Here is a 23302-nt window from a genome sequence, read left to right as displayed (position 1 = left end):
GTTACGTAATAATATTACTTTTCTGAAGTAACTAGTAAAGTAACGCATTACTTTATAAATTTACACATGAATATTCAAGTTACTTTAAAAAAAAGTAATGTAAGTTACTTTTTTCAGTTTAATTAATTTGCTTTAAAAAAATGTATAATTAAAATGAACGTAATCACGTAGAATCACGCACTCAATGCATGCACGGGAACAGACATAGTCAGAAACAAAGATGGCAAGTCAGAGCTTTACATTTCTGCAATGGAAGTATTCTAATTATTTTGAACTCGTCGAAGAAAGGGAGAAGGGGATTGTCGTTACGTGTAGATTATGTGTAGGTGAAAAACTCGTCAACTGCAAAAAACACCACTTCAAATTTAAAAAAACATCTGCATGCAAAAGAGCCGAATGATACCCGCACCCCGCCTCAAGCTAAACAACAAAAGCTTGATTTCAGTTTACCTTCACCAGGTAAAGCAATTAGTTCGTCTGAACTCAACAAATTGGTTGCTGCTTTTATTGTCGAGGAGATGCAGCCACTATCCACTGTGGAGGCGCCTACACTTCGTAATATCGTAAGCAAAATCTCAGTGACAGGCAAAAGGACCGGGGGCGTGTTGCCCGATCGCAAAACCTTTACAAACTTTTTGGACAATGCATATATGGAAATGGAGACAGACCTAAAGAAAACTTTTGCCGACCTGGAATATGTTTCCACCCCTGCAGATCTATGGACTGCTCAGAATAAAAGTTTTCTGGGCATTACTGTACACTGGATCGACCCTGCTAGTCTGCATCGCCAAAAAGCTGCAATCGCCTGAAGGCAATTTCGTGGGAGACACATGTACGATGCCATCGCAGCGGAGTTAGAGCAAATTCACAGCTCATTTGCTCTTTGTGGTAAGATAACTGCCACTGTCACGGACAATGGCACGAACTTTGTAAAGGCATTCAGAATGTTTCAAGCCGATGATGATGAAGCAGAGCATAATGAAGACGAGGTCATCTTTACAGACTTGCACGGGATGACAGTGAGACCAGCGAAAGGTATATTCTCCCTCCACATCACCGATGTGCTTCCACCATACTAATAAGCAAAAATGACTTTAGATAAACTAACAATTGTGCTTAGTTTTTTTATTGCTGAAGAGTGTTTCTTCTCCTGCGTTCTACTGTACAGATGTGAATTTACTTTTGCCTGAGGTTTATTCATTACACTTTTTGGTGTGAAAGGGCTTTTATATTTGCTATAAATAGAACTTCTTATATTAAAAACAATCAAGTCCTGCTTATATTTAAAAAGTAACGCAAAAGAAATATAACACATTACTTTCCATAAAAAGTATCTAAGTAACGTAATTAGTTACTTTTTTTAGGGAGTAACGCAATATTGTAATGCATTACTTTTAAAAGTAACTTTCCCCAACACTGGTAAGGAATGAGTCATTTGCGTATAAACGAGAACGAACATTGGATTGATTGGTGTGGAGACCTGGCTGTTCTGTGACAATGCCTTGGTTTTAGGTAGTCATCATCATCTATGTTTCTCTCTCTTTTTTAATTGCTGAGATGCATTGAATTTTCTTCTCCTGCCTCTGTTCTTCTCATACCTGAAAGGCAGAGCAATGAAAGTTGTGCTACATGTTGTACCATGTATTGCACCTTGAATTAGCTTTTTTGTTTCGCTTTATATTTTGTGTGGATAGCTTTGGTTTTTATGCATCATATTTAGTGTGGAGCGATTTAAAGTGATTTGTGAATCTGTCTGATGAATAAACATCTAGTGCCACAGTCAAACTGAAATTTTCTAGGAGAAAATGACTACTGTTTAATTACCCACCTCATGTTTTAACACAAAAACCTTTAAAATAATATTTTATCAATGTGATCTCATGAGTATTCATATCTATTTTACATTTAAAGTTTGGTTCTACCACACATTCATTTTCTTATATTTGCATAGACAATAAAATTACAATTTTGACATATTTACAGCGTCTATGAACAACTTTATTGATGTATACCTTTATTAATCCTTTTTTACGGAATTCATGGAATTTAATTGGTCATGGCCTAATCTTATAGAGTCTGACTTGTAACCCAAAGGTTGTGGGTTCGAGTCTCGGTACCGGCAGGGATTGTAGGGGGGGGAGTGAATGTACAGCACTCTCTTCTACCTTCAATACCATGACTGAGGTGAGACCCTTGAGCAAGGCACCGAACCCTCAACTGCTGCCCGGGTGCCACAGCAAAAATGGCTCCAGGTGTGTGTTCACTACTCACTGCTGTGTGTGTGCACTGGAATGGGTTATATGCAGAGCACACATTCTGAGTATGGGACACCCTACTTGGCTACATGTCATGTCAATTTATTCAGTTGCATTTGTTTAACATGATTATAGCTTTCCATTCTGTTCTGTGTGACTTCTTGTACCAACTAGTTTAAAAGAATTGCATTAATGTATATGTAAAAGGATTACATACATTGATAAATATACCCTTTTTATTATACACCCAATTTTTTTGAATATATTATTAATTAATGCTTTTTGTGAGGAGCAGACCCAAATTCAAGCATTTATTCAACATTCTTCATCCTCAGTAGCAACCGTAATCATCACATTTCACACTTGTTACAAAGTTCATTTGATACTTCAAAAAGCGTTCCAACAAAAATTTTAAAGTTGCTCATCATGCAACACGTGTTTTGTGTGATGTATCATGTATGTATTTTAATGAGATATGCATGCCTTTCACAGTGTGGATCTAAACCCCAGTCAAGTAGCCTACACCTGAACCATCTAATTAAGGTGATCATGGTTATTCCACAGTCACTAGACAATTTCTACAGACATTTATAAAATCATAATTCAAAATATTATACAGCCAAAACATAAAAAATATGCAACCTACTCCACTTTACTGCAACACAAATTTAAAGTTTTTGTTCTTTTAATTCAGCTAAAAGGTCACACTGTGATGTGTCAGTCTTCTGTTGGTTATGTGTCATAATGTGATACAAATTCACAGGGCAGAGATAAAAGTTGAACTTTGGAATGCAACAAAATTCACATGAGCTTGCATTTCATGTCTTTTTTTTCCGGAAATTCCGAAAGTCTGCAACAGCCTCAGAAGGCCTTTGCGATTTCTTTTTAAATACGAGTGTGTGTTTCAAAATGAGATTGTTGTTTAATATTCTCACTGCACTGCTGTAGTTGCCAGAGCAAAATGCCTGCTTTAAAAAGAGAACATTCAGGGCTTTATAAGTAATTAACAAGATTTTAAAATTTATATGATGTTCAATAGGGAGCCAGTGCAGAGTTGACAGAACCGGGCTAAAATGGTTCTAGTAAGATGGTAATATGGTTCTAGTAAGAACTCTAGCTGCTGCATTTTAGACCAGCTGGAGTTTGTTTATTAAGCGCGCAGAGCAACCACCCAATAAAGCATAACAATAATCTAACCTTGAGATCATAAACACATTAATTAACGTTTCTACATTTGCCATTGAGAGCAAAAGTCATAATTTTGATATATTTTTAAGATGGAAAAATGTGGTTTTACAAATGCTAAAAACATGTTTTTCAAAGCAAAAATTTCTATTAGGTTCCTAACTTATGATGAAGAATTAACAGAGCAGCCATCAAGTGTTAGACAGTGTTCTAGGTTATTGCATGCGGAAATTACTAGTCATCCAGTTTTTTTATATAAACTATGCATTCCGTTAGTTTTGCGAATTGGTATGTTTCATCTGGCCGCGAATAAATATAGAGCAGAGTATCATCATCATAACAGTGAAAGCTAACACCATGTTTCTTGATGATATCTCCCAAGGGTAACATGTAAAGCATGAAAAGCAATGGTCCAAGTACTGAGACTTGTGGTACTCCATACTGTACTTGTGATCGATATGATACCTCGTCATTCATTAAGTCTCCTGAGCTTAGGAAGAGCAACCAGTGAGCAATAATTTTTTCCTCTGGGATCCCCTGTTTCCTCACTTTCATCATCTCACCTTCCTTTTCTGGTCAGACAGCATCTCATCAGTGCTCACGTGCTGTTCAAAATCTCCTTTTCCTCTGTTTCTCTTGTTCATCTGATGGATCTATGAGCAGTCTGTCTCATATCTGGGCAATGTCACATGAAAGATAAGACTTTCATCGTTCCCCAGAAATCAAAGTAAAGACAGCTGCTAAAAACAGTGGTGCAGCTGACAGAGCCTATTAGCCTATTAGCATTGATCTTTACGTATGCGCTGGCACAAATAGAATCTGTATTATTAAATTTAAAAAGTTTTATTAAATATTGTGAAAAATCGGATATTAACTCTACCATGGTAGAATGTGTTAAATTGAACTTAGGGCATTTGAATCTTGTTGGTGGCTAAAATCATCAAATTAGCAAAAAATAATTTTATAAATGAGCATGCAAGGGCCAGGTGATATGTAATGCAACCTTAGACTTCTGCAGAGTTGTACAGCCACAGATTCTTTGTGGGATGGATTACTGGTCTACATTTGGTAGTTGGTTTGGGTAGTTGGTTGTAAGCAATCAATAAAACTCCTTTGGCACTTGTGAAGAGCAATCATAACAGACGTCATTTACCCATAGTCTTGTGACGTCACAAATGAGGTGGGTTCAAATCTTGGCATTTTAGAAGGGTGGAAATCAAAAACTCATATTTTTAACTGGAGAGTCAGTTTTGAGAAATGGAACTTGTAGTATGTTTTTTACTGTGAAGAATTATATATCTGTATTGTTAAAAGCGCTATATAAATAAAGGTGACTTGACTTGACTATTGTGGAGAAACCTCTTGTGTAAATATGAAGGACATTTTGATTTTCCATTTAATTACCCATTTTACCATAGCCGCCAAAAAGGGGGGACAACTCAACCTGTATAATCCTAAGGGTCAGAAATATGGTTGAAATTTGTCATGAAAAACTAAAGTCTGTGAGCAAGAAACCTTGATTAATATTATAAGTGTTACAAAAGTGTACAAAACTGTCATAGTCTTGAAGACCTCAAGCATTCATTTAAAATGTTAATTGCAGGGATTGATGGTGGAGGAGTCAGCCAGCAGCAGTAAGGATGCAGAGGCCAGACCACCAATGGTCACTATGGCAGAAGTGTCAGAGCAAGACCACACTACATCATTTGAAACCAGAATGACCTCTGGCACCTCACCCCTGTGCAGCCTGAAAGTGGAAAAGGCAGATATCGCAGTGCCCAGTGAGTATTCTTGAGTTCAAATTTATCTTTCCTCTTCCTTTCTCTCATTTTAATGATTCATTTCCCTTCTTGCAAGGTATAGATGTGTTGGATGCTGTGTTGGTGAAGAAAGATAATTTTTCTGTTGTCTGCTTATACTTATTTCTTGCCTCTTATTTACTTATCTCTTTGACTCTGTCATAGTCAAGTGTGTGCCAAAGCTCGTTGGGTGTTTCATTGGAGGATGTGTTGCTGGCAGTGGGGAAACAAATTGGTTTTGAAAACAACCTTAGCATTGAGGATGAGTAAAGCAGTGTTAGTCTTCCTGATTAATAAGATTAACAAACAATTGTCATGGTTTATGCTACAGCTGTAGTATGAAGTGTTTTGAGTGTTGGACATAAACAGATTATTTATCACAATCAAGGCTCAAGCAAGCATTAGTGTGATGTTAACAATGCAACTCAAGATGTAGGCAAATGGTCTGGCCAGGTAGTTGAGGCTGAAAAAATAAAACGCTGTAAAAAAAAATAAAATTGTGAGTTTGGTAAAACAGCCCATGACTGGATAAATGTGAAATGCGTGTAATAATTAAGCATATAATTTATCAATGTGACAAAATTAACAGTGTAGTACTATAATGGCTGGCAATTGGAACTGTACAGAAGACTTTAAAATGGATAGAAATGGAGAAGAGCCTCATTTTTAGTTAGGTGTGGTACTTCCTGTGAATGATGGGAGTGTGAATAAACTAATGTTTGGAGAAACTGTAATAACCTTGTACAACAGTAGCTATACAGTACATGGATCAAAGTAGATCTTATAGATCAAAGACCAGATCAGTATCTGGGTTCTTGAGGAACAGGACTGGACACCCCTGGGGTAATGGGTTTGAAAAGAGAGTGATATTGCTATTATTCCTTCTAAATTAATGCAAAATCAGAACATGACAAATATTTGATGGGGAAAAAAAAACATTTGTAAAACAAAATGTTCAAGCATTTGTATTTTGCTTCTTTTTGATATATTTGTGCACACTCTGACTCTGATGGTTAAGTGTCCTGAGGGTTAACTAGTCAGAGCAAAGATGAGCTTATCAAATGTGTTTATGTGGAAAGTTCTCTCGTCTCTTCTCATTACAGTCACACAAAATCTGTCTCTTTCTCTAACTGTCTCTCTCTATTGTTTTGCATTAGCCTGCAGCTCTTCTTGCTGTTGTCTTGTTTTAGAGTATTGGGGCTGACACATCTCAGGAATTTAGTTGGGTGAGGTTCTGCCCTCTCTGGGTCAGCAGAAAATTGTGCCACCCACTCCCCTGAAGCATTTCTACCCTTGTCTACCCTTAAAATGTCATGAAGAGCATTCATGTATTATTTAAACCACACATTTTAACAGCTTCTATTCAAACAGCCTGAGAGGTCCATGCATATGTGTGCAGCTGAGATGTGTTTCTTATGTCCCAGTCTAACCGTTCAAGTGTTGACCTGTTTCTCTGAACACTCACACTGTAAGAAAAAATAAATCTGCGGAAAAACAATCATTTTGATTAAAGATTATGAGGGCACATGAATTTCAAAAAAAATAATGATGTGCACAGGTAAATCATTTAATAATAAATATTGCAACATTTCATAAAAAGTATTTTAAAAAATTAATTATATACCATTACAAATGTTACATTTTAATCTAATTTTTTTATTATTACACATCAGATGTTATCAGCATAACAATTTAAAACACTGAATTGAATTTAAGCAATAATGAATGTAATAAATGTATGAAATAATGTAGAACCTTTAACATTTGTTCTTCATTTAGCATTTAGCATTTTTTTTTCTAAATCTTATTAAATGTCTCCGGTTTTAAATAGACAGATGTATTCTCAGAGTGTATGTTAGATGCAAAATGTGTGCTTGCCATTTTCCTTTCAGTGTAAGTGATTCGATTGATCAGTAACATGTTATTTTTAGATCATGACGCCATTACTCCACCAAAGAGAGATTGCAAGCAAACTCGCTTTTTGTAGAGAGTCTCATTTGATCAAGTTTAAACATCCGGAAATGTGTGGTTACACTGCTGCAAATGTGTGTGTCTAAACAGAAAGCAAATGACTGGTCAAATCCCGTATTCTGATGACATGTACTACACATAAACATGACCGAGGCAGAGGGGTCCAGAAAGATTGGACTGTGGGTTTTAGGAGTTTGATGTCTGGAATAAAGGCTCTGGAACAAATCATGTGCTTTGCAGCTCATGCAGCACTTTGACAGTATAGAGGAGCACACTGCAGGAGGAGATGAGGAGGCCAGTTTCGCACAGGAAGTAGAGAGAGGGAGGGGGAAGAATGAGTGTGTGTCTACCTAAGATGTGTTTGACCACAGTCCTGTGAATCAGCACACACACAAACTGTCCGATTGTGTCAGAAATTATTATACTGGCTTTGACCACAGATTGAAGGTTTTTTCTATGTTTCCCAAACAACATATAGGACATAACATTGCTGCTTTTTTTGGATAAGTCCAGTGAAGAGAAATAAGACAATCTAGGTATCTACGAGTGTTAAACAGGCCTGCAAGTAGAAACATCCTGAAGGAGAGACACATGATGGACAGGAAGTGCCATCTCTATGGATGCGTTTCCATGCGATCACTGTAATCCGATCAAGCAGATCAGATCATCAGTCAATCAGGACACGGCACATTTACACTTAGCAACATCAAGTGACTTCTCTATCTGGATAACCGATCGGATCTCTCTTTCCCACACAATATTTAAATAAGTCTTCTGACAGTTCAGGAGAGAGGGGGCGGGGTTTTCTGTGACGTCGACCTGCGAATGCAGACACGATGGCTAGATTGTGTTTACATTACACTGAGATCCGACCACAATGTGTCCTTGACTACCGCTGGACCTGGATATGCTGATCGGATAACATTCCGATCAGAAGCGCGTTTACACTTGTCTTTTCAATGTGTATGTGGACAACATCCGGATACAGGTCGCATGTTAATGCCAAGTGTAAACACAGCCTATGGTAAGATTCTACCTGCCAAATTTATTTGACAGTTTTCTAGATCTTTACATGGTTCTTATGAAAATGAAAATACATACAGTATGTTTGACATGTTATTTGCTATTGTATTTAATTAGTTATCATTCTATAAGAGGCAACAATCTGGCAGATAAACAGCAGGCAACTAAAGCAGCCATTTCAAATTCAACTTGTTCAAGTGCTTCTCTGTGGAACCATATTTTGGGGACAAATTTGCTATTTTTTTAGGAAACGTGGAAAGTTTTCTGTTATGGTTAAGTATGTGTGTTTGTGTTTTAGTCATTGTTTATTGTTCATTGCCATCATAATCCTCAGTCAGTATGAGAGTGGGTGTTAAATTCTTTTTTAATGTTTATTTGTGGCCACTGAAATGGAAGAACCCACTCAGAAACAACACAAACTCGATCAAGTGGTTACTGAGAGGTGTTTTTTTTAGAGCTTCAATATGTGAAATTTCAGCACAGCAAAAAAATAAAATAAATATATATATGCATATACAGTATATATATGTACAGTGGCCTGTTGCATGAATCTAGTTTTAGTGGCTACCCAGGTAAGATTTAGTTTAGTTTGAACTTTTTGGGCTCAATAAGGTAGATTAGTGTTCATCACCATGGCAATTTACATGGCTAACCTGCTCGGCTCCCGAGCAACTTTCATGGCAGCAGCAGTGTTTCTTCTTTCCTTGTAAATGTGTTTAAATTCATAAAGAGTTTCATACTGATCTTAATCTTCATACTGATCTGATCTTAATCTCTAAAGGGGTCATGAATTGAAAGTGATCTTTTAAAATACTAGGGGTCATTGTACTAAAAAAAAACACCCTGTAAGTTTCAGAACTCAGCTTTTATAGAAACCAAGCTGCAAAGCTTATATTTTGTCTCAGTATGATGTAATAGCGTGATGAAAGACCGCCTCTGCAATGCCTACTTCTACATCATTCACACATGTAGTAGGAGGTGAGTAAATAAAAGAGAGAGGCAAGCACAGGATTAGTCAAGCAACAAAACAATAGTGATGCCTCAGAGAATAAAAAGATGTGCAGTGCCAAGATGTGGAAAAACTTTGCATTTTGCATTTTCTTTGATCTTAACAACGTGTCTACACAGGATGTGAGTGTTCCCCTGGCGTCCGGTGTAGACATGGTGTAACATTAGGAAAGAATGTTCCAGACCATGTCAGTGAGACGCTGTTCATTTGTTTACTTAATTTTACTGTTGACTCATTAAATCAAGATGATGCATTGCAACTATAGTAGATCTGCAACACAAAGGCGTAAAAATGTTTTTACCACGTGTCACCATTGATTTGTCTGTTACAGATCATTCTATGTACTGCGTATTAATGCATTTTTAACCAAAATGCACTAACAAACACACTTTGTTTTCAGAGTATATCACAGCAGCATCAATCTATTATTATTTCAGTGTGCAAAACTGTTACCATAGAAGTGGGCATTTATAGTCTTGAATGCGGCACACACATCAATATGGACTGTTTCAAAGAGAGTGCCAAAAATAGGATAAAAAAACAGCCTATTACTTCTAAATTGATGTTTTAAAAAAAAATCTAGCTAGCATTATAAGTGGACCAGAGAGAACATTATATATACCACACACATATATATATATATACCATATATATGTTATGATCTGCATTCAATATATATATATATATATATATATATATATATATATATAGAATGCAGATCATAACACCTTTAAAGAAATTACTCGTGTTTTATAGTCTTGTCAATTTCATCCCTACTCTGAAACTCAGATTCGTGCATCATGCTACAGATCTACATAATCTCAGAGTTTACATCAAGTTTCTCTTGAGTTTATATCAAATCTGTGTTTAAAGATGCATTTACATGAGATCAATATTTAAAGGTGAGTTTAAATCAATATTTGAACAATATTTGTATGTGAGTTTAAATGAGATTAATATTTAAAGGTCAGTTTACGTCTATGAGTGAATGTGCCTTTACAGGAAATCTCTGTTTAAACTTGAGTTAATATTCGGCTAGATGTTTGAGGTTAAAGGATATATGAGATCATTATTTAAGCTTGAGTTAAAATGCTCAATGTTTAAACCAGAATTTACATGTGACAGACATCCGGTTATGGATTCGGAGCGCGGTTTCAAACCTTCTTGCATTAATCGTAATTTAATCCTTTTCAAACCCACTCATAACACTTTATTAATACTGGTGAGATTGGCAAAATAACATTTGGAGTTATGTCGTCGAAGAAGAAGATTAAAAGTCAAGGAAAACTGGACTCTGAAATGCTAAATGTACCCTCAGATCTCGAGAGCTCATTATAATAAACACGATGAGAAAGGGGAAGAAGATGACAGAGATGTCTCCGTTGCTAAGAATAGTAGGCTAATGCCGATATAATGAAGGCATTTAAAGGAATGGAAAAACGAGTCAGTGTTTGACTAGTTTTTCTATTGAAGAGATTGATGAGGTTTTTTCGGCAGTCACGGAGGTTACAAAAAGAATGACAGAATCTCAGGGGCTGAAGACGAGATTGTTCAATTAAAGACTAGAGCTAATTCATTGGAAATGCAGGTGAAATCGCTGTTGGATGATTTGGAATGCCGAAGTCAGAGAAATATTGTTGGTCTCCCAGAGAATGATGAGGGAATGCATGCATGTGCCTTTTTGGAAAAGTGGCTGCCAGAGATTTTGGAGATAGAGAGAGCACATCGGATACCCAGTTCTAGTCAAGGCCACAATATGCGAGATGGTAAAGTGTCACCGAGAACACTCATAATAAGGTTCCTTAACTTCAAGCAGAAAGAGCAGATATTGAGGGCTGCTAGGGCTAAGGGAACCATCAAGTATAAAGATCACAACCTCCATTTTTTCCCCTGATCTATCTGCTGAGGTCCACAGAAAGCAGAGAAGCTACGATGTAGTTCGTCAAAAGCTACGTGACAAGGGAATTATTACGCACAGGATCATCTTTCCAGCTCGACTGGTTCTCACGCATGGAGACTGTATCATGACACTGAACAGTCTAGAAGAGGTGGAAAAGTACATGTAACACACAGATGGCAAGTAATTTGTGGAATTTAAACTGTAGGTAGCGAGATCTCTCAATGACTGAACATATCTTGGACCGGATGTTTATTTTTAGTTTATTCATTCGATTTATTTTACACTGATTAGGCACCCAAGAAATCCATAATATGTTAATTGGTAATTGGTATTACTTAGAAAACGGAATAAAAAACAGTGGACAAGATATGAAGAGTTGAAGACTTTTTGGGCCGATGGATAGTTTTGATGAACAGAAGGGGGCGCTGTGGTATGTTAAATGGTTAAAGTCAGTGGTGTAGTGGAGGGTATACGCAGGTATATGGCGTATACCCACTACTTTATCAGTCGACAAATCACGTGAATGCAAACGGAGTCGTCTGGGGCGTGAGTGCATGTCAGGGAGGCGGGCAGAGTGATAAAATAATATTTAATTATTGACTCCTAATTTGAATCTGTACATTATAATGAAAACAATACCTTAAAAATGAAAAGAAGCAAGTTTTTGCAATCAGATTTTTTTTTAAACCACTAAACTTTTCAGTTGAAGGATCCAGTAAATGAATGCCTTCAAACAGTAGCCTAAGTTCAAAACAGCTACAGAGAAAACCCGACCGATTTCATTAGAGATGGCTTAGATCACCTCCAGAATTATTATTTTCAGCATGTATTTGGCTTAAAAGCACAAGTGTTTTATAATGGATGCCGCTGAAGCCTGAAGGTGTTTTTTTAGATTCTGAATGGATCCGTATAGAAGCCTGTACAGTCAGGTCAAGGCAGTAGGTTTAGTGATCTTTTGGCGTCTCCTTGTGGTCCTGTTTGATATTGCAGCTTGACTAGTGCTTAATTGTATTAAAAATGCTCTAAACTATATATATTTTTTTTAATTTATTTATTTAATTTTTGCACTATATAGTAGGCTATATAGATAAATTGTAAAAAGGTATGGGGGAAGTAGGGGGTTACTATTTGCCCGTCACTGTATGCCATGGAACAAACAGTCAGTCAAACATAGGAGTAGGCTGCACAATTAAAAAAATACAAATATGGCATCAAATAGAGATCATGATCCTCCTACTGATAACTAAACAAAATAGCTTGTCTACTAGAGGTTCTGACAAAATGTTAATTGTTGCAGTCTATGTAATTTTTACATTTTAATTATTTATTGCAAAATCTGCACCTCTTTTGTGGCTAATATTATTTTCATAATGAGCCTTACTCCGTGAAGTCAAGTAGCAGAAGTTACAGTAAGTGAAAATGTGTAAATACTACTGACCCATTTTGGGGTGAACTAAATATGCAAGACTAGTCTTACGTCACTGCTTATAACACAGGCCGTTCATCCTTTGCTGGGCCGCTTAAAAGAATGGGGACAAAAATGAAGAGTATACCCACTTCTCCAGGCACCACTACACCACTGGTTAAAGTCTGTGAACTACATAGCTACAAGAAAATATAAAGGTTTGTTTTCAATATAGACTGAATAAGTGTAACTATTTTCGTTTGTGAATAGTTTGATATGGTACAAAGATTTTATATGTGACCCTGGACCACAAAACCAGTCTTAAGTCGCTTGGGTATATTTTTAGCAATAGCCAAAAAAACATTGTATGGGTCAAAATTATCGATTTTTCTTTTATTGCCTAAATCATTAGGATATTAAGTAAAGATCATGTTCCATGAAGATATTTTGTAAATTTCTTACCGTAAATATATCATAACTTAGTTTTTGATTAGTAATATGCATTGCTAAGAACTTCATTTGAACAACTTTAAAGGCGATTTTTCTCAGTATTTTGATTGTTTTGCACCCTCAGATTCCAGATTTCCAAATAGTTGTATTTCGACCAAATATTGTCCTATCCTAACAAACCATACAAACCATAATAATTTTGCAGCCTAAACCAGGAAAACCTAATAATAAATGTGAAAATATATGCCCTATAAGTCTACTGAATTCGAATACAAAAATCTTGAGTAAAATTTTAGCAAGAAGATTAGAAAATGTATTACCATACTTGATAGGGAATTATCAAAATGGTTTTATGTTGCATAGACAAGGATGCCACAACGTTAGAAGGGTACTTAATATTTTGCATGACCAGAAGGGAGAAGAGACACACTGCCTTGCTGTCACTAGATGCAGATAAGGCATTTGACAGAAACGAATGGGATTTTTTTGTTTGATATGTTGAACTGTTTTGGGCTCAGTGAGAATTACTGTAAATGGGTCAAATTGTGACATAAAAATCCCATAGCAGAGGTCCTAACTAATAGTATAGTGTCAAAGCCATTTAATGTTTCTAGAGGATATGGCTCTCCTCTTTAGGGCTGGGCCATATGTCAAAAATATCTTATCGATAATCGCCTTTAAAAATATCACGATATCCGATATTATCGTCTACCTAAGCGCCACTTCCTCCATGCCCCGCCCCTGCCGAGACATCATTGCCGACATGCACCATAAACACACACCATGCTCAGTTTGGTCTTAATTATTGCCACAAAGTTTGGTTTTACTTTTCTTAGTTTGTGCTTAAACTAACAGAAAATATTAGCTTTGCTGTTATTTTGGTGTTGCTAATAATGTCCACTTTGTTCTCATTGATTTTGATTTGTGAGGTTCATCATGGTGAATTTGGACATTCTGGTGGTGATTTTAAGAATGATAAATGCATGTTGATGTCATATAATAACGTCTTGAATAAAATATGCCTATTTTCCGATGTTTCTCTTTCTTTTTGGCAATATCGCCTGTGTAGACACATTTCATGATGGTAAGTTTAATTTCCTTAATTATAAAAATTGCAGTGTTGTTTTTAAACTTGTAGTCAAGCTATAACATATTTGATATCTATCATGTATGGCTAAAATCATGCAGGGATTAAAAACGAATTCTGAGCAAAAACGCTAAGGTTTTTTTTTTCTTTTTTTCTGGTAGCCTAGTTCGGAGGTCTCTTTTGTCCCGTTTTTAACGATATAAAAAATAACTGCCTGCGCTGAAGGAATTTGCTTATTTTAATTATACCTGTCATGTTTGTGGTTTTTCATCATTATACAGTGTTTAAATAAATATTCAGAAACTCATGCAATGCTACTTTTTGTCTTTTTTCTGTTTAACTTTTATTAAACTGCAGATCAAAATAGAATAGGCCTATACCCTAAATAAGGATAAATTATATTGGAACGCATCTCCAAAATAATCGCATACACAGATGCACGTTGCCATTACAGCAGGCAAATAAAATATAAACTGAGGTTACAAAAGTGATTCAGTCCAGATCAGTGAGGGATTTTCTTTTCTTTTGTTCTTTGATTAACATTAATGACTGGCGGCAGAGGCTGCTTTCAGTGCATGGATCCAATGCACCCATGTTTTCTTTCTCAGCTCTTTGCGTTCACTTAAGTCATAACCGATTGTATTTATGGGATATTAGAACATCAATATGTTGCATAGGTATCAGCATGTAATATGCACTCTCAGTTAGATCATCCGAAGACGAATTCATAGATACTAGACATGGTAGAGTTACTTATATGAATGAGTGGTTTATCGTAAGCATGAATAAAAATAGTCTATAATACAACAGATTAAATACAACACAGCAATAATATACACAATGGCCTGAAGAAAATGGGTGTTCATTCAAAGAAGGTTTTCCTATGAATTAATTAGTAGAAAAGTCAGTTTCTCCTGTGCATTTGTGCCTTTCTTATGAGGAAAATGAGGGAGTTTATCCCCTGCATTCCTTTTAGGCCATAAAACCAGTGATATCAGCATTGGTTACCATGGAACCAGAGGCCTGTTCTGCTTTTCTGAGGTGTTAGGTGCATTTCGGGGGAAGGGTCCATAGACCCTCGTAATTGGCCATTTGGTTAGGTGATGGGGAGTTCGATATTATTTGTTAAATATAACAAAAAGTTGTGTGTCTGATTGGTCCAAATGCTACAGAAGTCATAGAGATATTGAAGGTATAACAATTTCCGGTTTCAAACATAAAATACCTCTTTTTGCAGATGATGCTATATTGTTTTTAAAGAAGCTAGATTAATCTATTCCTGCTCTACAGCAGCTTATCGAGGTATTTTGGGACATATCAGGATATCGGATAAATAACTCGAAGTCATCTATCATGATGTTGAATGAGGAAGAAAGAAAAAATAAAGAAAAAAATCCTAGAAGTAATGTTAACATGTTTAAAACATCCAATGTCTTCAGATATTTGGGTATTAAAATAACTCAAAGGTGGAAGATATTGTTATAACAACCCTCTATGGACACCTTGGAAATTGAATCGCCATTGGCTAGTACATTTTTTGGTTTACTCTCCAGACTGCTATACTATATACAGTATATATATATAGATACAGTTGTGCTCAAAATTATTCATACCCTAATTCATAAAGAATTTGCCACTGACGATTCAAACGCGAGTTTTGAGCAGTGTAGAGTAGCGCTTGTTGTTTGTCATTTCTCCGATCACAAATGCAGACATGGTTTTATGTTTACGCGGTGCGATGCAACGCGTAAAAAGACAGTATAAGTCATTATAATCCATAACTACGTCCCCACTGGATGCAACAAATGCCTCGTTTATAATAGATTTTTTTTAATCGAGCGTTGAGCTTTATGGTATGAGACTTTGTTACACCGAGAACCGAGAATACATGAAAAAAAAATTCGAGTGAATTCGAGCAGTTTAAGTGGGTGCTATAAAAAAAGTATCAAAAGTGTCCCTCGTGGGTCATTTTGACCCGCCACTGGAAAAACATGGAATTTACAAAAAAACTGCAGATTTTTTCAATTTAATTTTGTCACACTTGAGCATGGAGCACACACAACAAAATTTGAGTCGATTCGAGGATTCTATGTGGGTGTTATAAAAAAAGTATTACACCCACAAGTATTACATTCATTTTGACCCGGCCATAGGAATGAATGGAATGTCCGAAAAAAACTGCATTTTTTCATTTATTAGATTTTTTTGACTTTACAAAATCTGACACAATCCAGAAAAGATGCATACCCAAACAAAGGGTTGAGACTGCAGAATGTCCTCAATGCACAAAAAACTCACATACCCACACACACAGACAAACACACACTCCCATTGAAACACATTATAGCTTGTATGATGTTTCTGCTGGGAAATGACTGTCATTTTTGACTTAACACAGTTAAATTTTAGTGATGGGGTGGAGACCAATGAGTTTATATCATATATATATTTTTAAATGTATCTTTTATATTTATTACATATTTATGAAACTGTATGAATATGCATGTGTTTGGATTAAAATTCAGTATAATTTTTTTTTTTTACAAAATATAGTTTTTTTTAATGTTTTGATATATATCTGAAAGCCTTGAGATATATCTGAAAGCTTAATGAAGCCTCAAGTTGGTGTAGTTTTAAATATTTCACTTGTTTGGCTCATTTAAGAATCTAGTGGCTGTAATCATAAAATGCAATTTTATGTAACTTTTCCCCACCAGATAGCATCAGAGACACTCAGTGACCTAGGTCCTGATGGATGATCATGTTTAAATGACCCGCGAGGGACACTTTTGTTATAGGTTCGGGAGGGACGGAAATGTTTTTGTCTCATCGCTCTGGCCGGACAGGGCATCACAGTATGGTAGGGGCGTAACATTTCCGTCACACACTTGAGGTATTCGGCCAATCACAACACACTGGATAGCTGGCCAGTCAGAGCACACCTCGCTTTTCAGACCGATGAGCTTTGTAAAAATCGACCAGAAAGGCAGGGCATAGAGGAGAAACAATAATGTACAGTATGTGGAAAATAATGTTTTATTAACCTTAAACTGCATGAACACATTTCATTACACCAAATACACAAAATAATGTTCTTTTTAGCAACATCATATGACCCCTTTAATGTTTTATTTATGTTTGAATAAATCCGTCCAAGTTTTTATGACAGCCACTATTTAAATGTGTATATTTAAAAAAATTAACTGAAGTAATTGTTACTTAATTATTATAAAAACTTAATTGACTGATTTGTGCTGTACAACTGCTTAAATTACACTTAATTTTAACCTTCAATATTATAATGTAGTTCCAACTGACTCTCATGTATATTTTACAGCATTAGTTGAGAGATTTTTTTTTCATTGAGAAAATTTGCCATGTACTGTACCTGATATGTATCCAAAATAATCGTTATTGAATCGAATCGAATCGCAAGCTTGTGAATGCGAATCGAATCGTGAAATTTCTGTCAAAACCCACTAACCCAGCCCTATGCCTTATGATAGAGGTGGGCTTCAATGTTCAAATTTCCAATGGTATTATTGGGCAGCTAAATTGAGATGTATTATGTTTTTTTTTCTCTTTCCAAAGGCCCATCTACGTGGTTAGTAGTGCTGTGTTCGATACATCGATACGATGGTGTAACGTCACAGAGATTTGACGATACGAGTATCGATACATCTGCCACTGTATCGATATTGTGGCACGTGCGCTGCAGTGGACCGCGTTTAATTTGAATACAAGAGCAGCGTTTAAAACGGAGTAGAAAAGTGCAAGGTTTCTAAAAAATAATGAATAGAGCATAATATATAGGCTACAACAAGTTTTAATCTGGCCGCAGAGGAACACAACCAGGGTTGCCTGATATAAAGAGACATTATCCCCGAAACAGAGCTTCACACTTGAGCAATATGGAAATATCTGCTAAGTGTGTTACTTGTTTTTGTCAACCTGGCAACAATGTGTACGTGCTCTCTCTCCACTGTGGATAAACGCGCTTGCTTTCTGAAAACACCGGTTAGCTTGCAGTTTAGCAAACTCCACTTCAATATTCTATTATCAGAAAAGTGAAATTTATCAAGTGATCATTTATGAGAGACAGAGAGAGAGAGAGAGAGAGAGAGAGTCATATTTATGAAACTGTATGAATATGCATGTGTTTGGATTAAAATTCAGTATAATTTTTTTTTTTTACAAAATATAGTTTTTTTTAATGTTTTGATATATATCTGAAAGCCTTGAGATATATCTGAAAGCTTAATGAAGCCTCAAGTTGGTGTAGTTTTAAATATTTCACTTGTTTGGCTCATTTAAGAATCTAGTGGCTGTAATCATAAAATGCAATTTTATGTAACTTTTCCCCACCAGATAGCATCAGAGACACTCAGTGACCTAGGTCCTGATGGATGATCATGTTTAAAGTATAAATATGCAGAAATCGTGTCTTTATTTGTTTGTTTTTTTGGTGAAAACGCTTGCAGTTTAGCAAACTCCACTTCAATATTCTATTATCAGAAAAGTGAAATTTATCAAGTGATCATTTATGAGAGACAGAGAGAGAGAGAGAGAGAGAGAGAGTGAGAGAGAGAAAGAGAGACTATGTTCACTGTGCTCACAAAAAGAGGTGGAAACAGAGGAACATTTCTTACTGCACTGTGATTACTATCACAACATTAGAGCTGCATATTTCCCCATATTCCGACAAATTAAACCAAATTTTATGGCATTACCAAATGCACAAATATTAAGTCACATTTTAGGGGAAAATTCCAAAATGATCACAACAGCAGCACGATATGTATCAGCCTGTCACAAACTAAGACTGTCAGCCAGTGGACAAAACTGAAGCAAGATCATTTCTTACATGTTTTACTGTTGTGCAAAGTTTTTTTGTTTTTTAAACAATGTCTTAAATATTTTTCTTGTTTCTTGTTTGTGGGGAAAAAAAGAAAGTATACATGTACTTATTTACTTAATTATTTTACAGATCTATTCTTGTTTTGTTTATGTATTATATAATTGTATTATATGTATCCTTATTCATGTAATGGACAATGCTTTGGCAATACTGTGTGATGCCAATAAAGCTCATTTGAATTTGAATTTGAGAGAGAGAGAGAGAGAGAGAGAGAGAGAGAGAGAGGCTGTGTATGTACAGTAAAAATTACCACTGTTTTGCCGTGTTTCTCTATTAACAATCTATTAAGCTGTGGTTTTAATTGCTTTAGAAACAATGATGATACCAGCTCCTTGTTGAGAAAGATAATGTATCTCTTTAGCGATTAAGCTATTTTATTGATAAAATTGCGGGGCAGCACAAAAAAGTGTCTGTGTGCGCACGCGCAGTGTGATCTGTGTGAGTTACTGACGTGTTTGCGTGAGATACAATGACGACAGCGCATTAGTTTAGAACTCTTCTAGTTTTTTAAACGTAGAGAGTGTGTTGATTTGAAATTGATGATAACCTACCAGCAATGTTAAGATAATTTTAATATATTAGTATGAGTACATTACAATATAAATGTATTAGAATGAGTGCAATATTGCTTATGGGCTTAAAAACAAGATGCAAACAATCAGAGTATTGTACCTGGTGGGGAGTGAAATATATGCCATTACCTATATTGTACTGTGGTACACTTATGGAGGCCCTTCATAATGCAGAGGTCAACTGCCTGCTCTGCCAATAGTTAGCACTGGCCCTATAGTATGCAGTGTTTCATAAACAGCTGTTTTATTAAATTCTTCTGAGGTGAAATTCAGTGCAGTCCTGTTTCGTGATACAAATCGTATCGTGGCATCTTTATCGTGATATGTATCGTATCGTGACTTTGCTGGTGATACACAGCCCTAGTGCTTAGAATAGGAAAAAGTGCAATTAAATCAGGCTTATCTCTGGAAACATATCTATATGACTCAGATTGCAAAGTATTAAGGAAAATTAAGGAACATGTTATGAATCCAATAGTTTTAAACATGGTAAGGGTGTGGCATGAAACACAGAGATATCTGAGTATCTCGTATTCAAATTCATTATCTCGTTACTGCCCTGTATGGGGAAATCCTAAATTTATTCTGTGGAGAACGGATGTGGGCTTCAAATTATGGGCAGAGAGAGGTATTAGAAATATAAAGGATATGTATTTGGAAGAAAGACTAATGTCCTTCAAGAAGTGATTAAATTTAGCATACCTATAAACCATTTATTTGCAAATAAGGGGTTTTATTATGTCATTCCAGAAGTATACCGCCCTTATCCAGTTTGGAAAAGGAAGTCGCCAAAAATCTTTATAATAAAGGTCTGATTTAACTTTTATATAATAATTTTTAGAAGGATCTCAGGAGGAGTCTGTAAGCTCTTGATTAGAAACATGGACGAAGGATCTCAATGAGGAAATTTCAATGAATGATTGGAGAGAGGCCTGTAGAGATGCTAAGACCCGAACTCTTAACACAAGATTGAAATTACTACAATATAACTGCCTAATGCGAGTTCATATAACTCCAGTATTACTAAATAAATTTAATGACAATATTAAAGACATCTGTCCTAAATGCAACAACCCATGTGACAAACCCAAATGTCATAAGCGACTGATTTACATTTTGAAGCACAACAAATAGAAGATTAAACATTGTATAAAACCACATGCAAGCCCAAATGATCATCAGTGATGTAACAGGAACCAGACTCGGCACAACCTCAGTGTATTTGGACTGTGGAAATAAAAACCTCGCTACTCGACGCCTGGGGTTTTCCTCAGGAAGAGTGAAAGATGGAGAAAGCACACAAATGAAAGGGTGTGTGAAAGATGAGGCGACAAATGTAGAAAAGACTAAGTGTACTCTGCCTGTTTCTCTACTCTTTTTCTGACAGGATATGAGAGCAGCTTAGGTGACAGTGACGAACTTGCGAGAGAGACAAAGTGTCAAGAGCAATGTGTATGTGTTTCTCTGCATGTGTGTGATAAAAATGCCGCTGGAGTCTTGGGTACTCTTTTAGTCTCTTGGCAGTGCTGTGGTTGGTGGAATGCCAACTCACTGACTTCTTTTTCCACAGCTCATCTGGAGCAAAGTTAAGAAATAAAGTTAACTAAGTGTGTGTGTGGTGGTCTACGCTGTGGCCGGAGGATAGAGGAATTAAGCTGGAGACAGTGGCTTGGGCCAAACGCCAGTGTTATTAGTTTCTCCAGGACTGCTCAGATTCCCCTAACAGACACTATAGCATGTTTGTGTTTCTGTATTTGATACTGAACTGTGTTAGCAGAACTGTTGAGCCACAAGTCTGCTTTGTGGCAGCTCAGTGGCTCCTAAAGGGACCATATGTTGATTGGACCTCTGCCATCCGTGGTAACAAAATCCAGTCAGTGATGTTGGATGTGAGCAGAAACACATCAGCTGGCCTTATTTTCTTTCACTTTGAGTTGGCATATGACCTTAAGGAGGTGTTGTGCGAGGCGAAGATGAAATCAGTCGCTCAGTGGGGGTGCTTCCAAAGGAGCCACAATGGTTTGGGGAAATGGATTGGTTAATCAAAGTTTGCATGATTTCCATATCATTTTTAGATTTTCTCAATGCAGCCAACATTAATTTGTTTTGGCAAAGAGAGAGTGTAGTTTAAGCCATAAAGTAGTGTATAATTGAGAAATATCTAACCATACATTGTTATCATATTGCTGACTGGACAGATTAAACCATAAGCCTTTCTTCAGAAGGAAGGCTCTATCCACCTACTCTGTCTTGTATGTCTCCCCATTTGTCTTTATTTTTAGAGATAAACGTGCCTGTGACTTTCACTGAATACTACAAGCCTTGATTGAAAGAGGTATGGCATTGTATTTATGGCGGAGTTCTCAGTAAGTGAGGATCTTCTTATTATTAGGATCTATGACCCTTTTTAAAACACATTGTCAGAGTATGTTTGTGTGTAGTTTTGACTTCACATAGGCTTTAGAAAGCCATCTTGCTCTCTACCCAGGTACCTTCCTGACTAAAATGGACTGATTTGTGACACATATAGCTTCCATTAAGAACCATGTGATACACTTGATTAAAGCTCACAGTTGATTTCACAAAGTCTGACATCAGCATGTTGCTAAAGACTCGGTATTTCATTGGGCACAAACAGTACATAAATATTTCAGTCATAAATATTGGATTAAATTTTGGCAACATAATTGTGCTGTCTACTGTTAGAACAACTTTCACATTGGTAGCATGCCTTTGACGCCTAACAGTGCTGTCTTGTAACATACTGATGTTTGGAATGGAGCCTGATCACCCATTAAACTTCTTATTGGTTAGTGTGTCAGGCGGCTTTCAGCAAGCCAACAGCATCTCTCTTGAGTTCGCTGTTATAGTCATATCTCTTCAGAGAGTGCCATGGTGTTTTCAGCCTGTCCTCCTCACTGTGACTGTGCTATAGATATGCTGAGCTCACACTGTATGCTGCAACGAGCAGAGAAAATCTCTAATCAGACAGAGTGTGATTTATTAAAATGAGAACATTGTGGTCTTAAGAGCCAGGGCACTACAGTACTGTCTGTGTAAAACTCATGAAGTTCTAGAAGAAAATCTAGTCATCTTTCGGTAACACTTTACTTGAAGGGGTGTGCATAATCATGACATGACACATACATAATCATGACATGACACATGTCATGAATATGAAAGAGGTTTTATGCATGTTTATGACAACTGTCATTAAGTGTCATTCGCTCAGTTATGTCATTTTTAATGCAAATATGACATTATTTGACCTAACCCTACCCCTACCCTTACCCCTAACCATAGCCCATAACAAAGACGTATGTATGTGTCATGTCATGATTATGAAGGTGTCATGTCAGTCTTATGCACACCCCTTCAAGTAAAGTGTAACCCATCTGGTAGTAAGAGATGTCATGACAGTTTCTACTCTCTTGTGGTTTTGTGAACTTTAGACATTTAGTTAGACACATTTCTACTTTGCTTTGTCAAGCATTAAGCAAACAATGAGAGCTGTTATTTTATTTTTGTTTTGGTTTGTTTTCAGGACAGTGTAGTGAAGGCAGGAAAGCAGGGGGAGAGAAGGAGTATGACTAGGGATGCTCGTTTTGGTTAATTTTACCGACCAATCCGAACATTAACTGTTAACTGATAAGATTAGAATATTATTTTTTTTTCAAATAAATAATAGAATGGACGAGTGTCTGTGACCCATTAAAAAAAAAAAATAA

The 23302-nt window shown here is 36.3% G+C and overlaps 1 protein-coding gene across 1 annotated transcript in view; it reads left to right on the top strand.

The window, feature by feature from the left end:
- Positions 1-23302, top strand: part of gse1b (Gse1 coiled-coil protein b) — a 264508-nt gene that overhangs the window by 59986 nt on the left and 181220 nt on the right. The window contains exon 2 of the mRNA XM_016253464.1: positions 5044-5221. Coding sequence (XP_016108950.1) covers positions 5044-5221 — 178 coding nt within the window. The remainder of the gene's footprint in view (positions 1-5043; positions 5222-23302) is intronic.

The sequence above is a fragment of the Sinocyclocheilus grahami genome, unplaced genomic scaffold (assembly GCF_001515645.1).
Source record: "Sinocyclocheilus grahami isolate Dianchi unplaced genomic scaffold, SAMN03320097.WGS_v1.1 scaffold1184.1, whole genome shotgun sequence".
Taxonomy (NCBI): Eukaryota; Metazoa; Chordata; class Actinopteri; order Cypriniformes; family Cyprinidae; genus Sinocyclocheilus; species Sinocyclocheilus grahami.
Note: the sequence above shows the minus strand (reverse complement) of the source record. Positions and strands in the feature narration are given on the sequence as shown.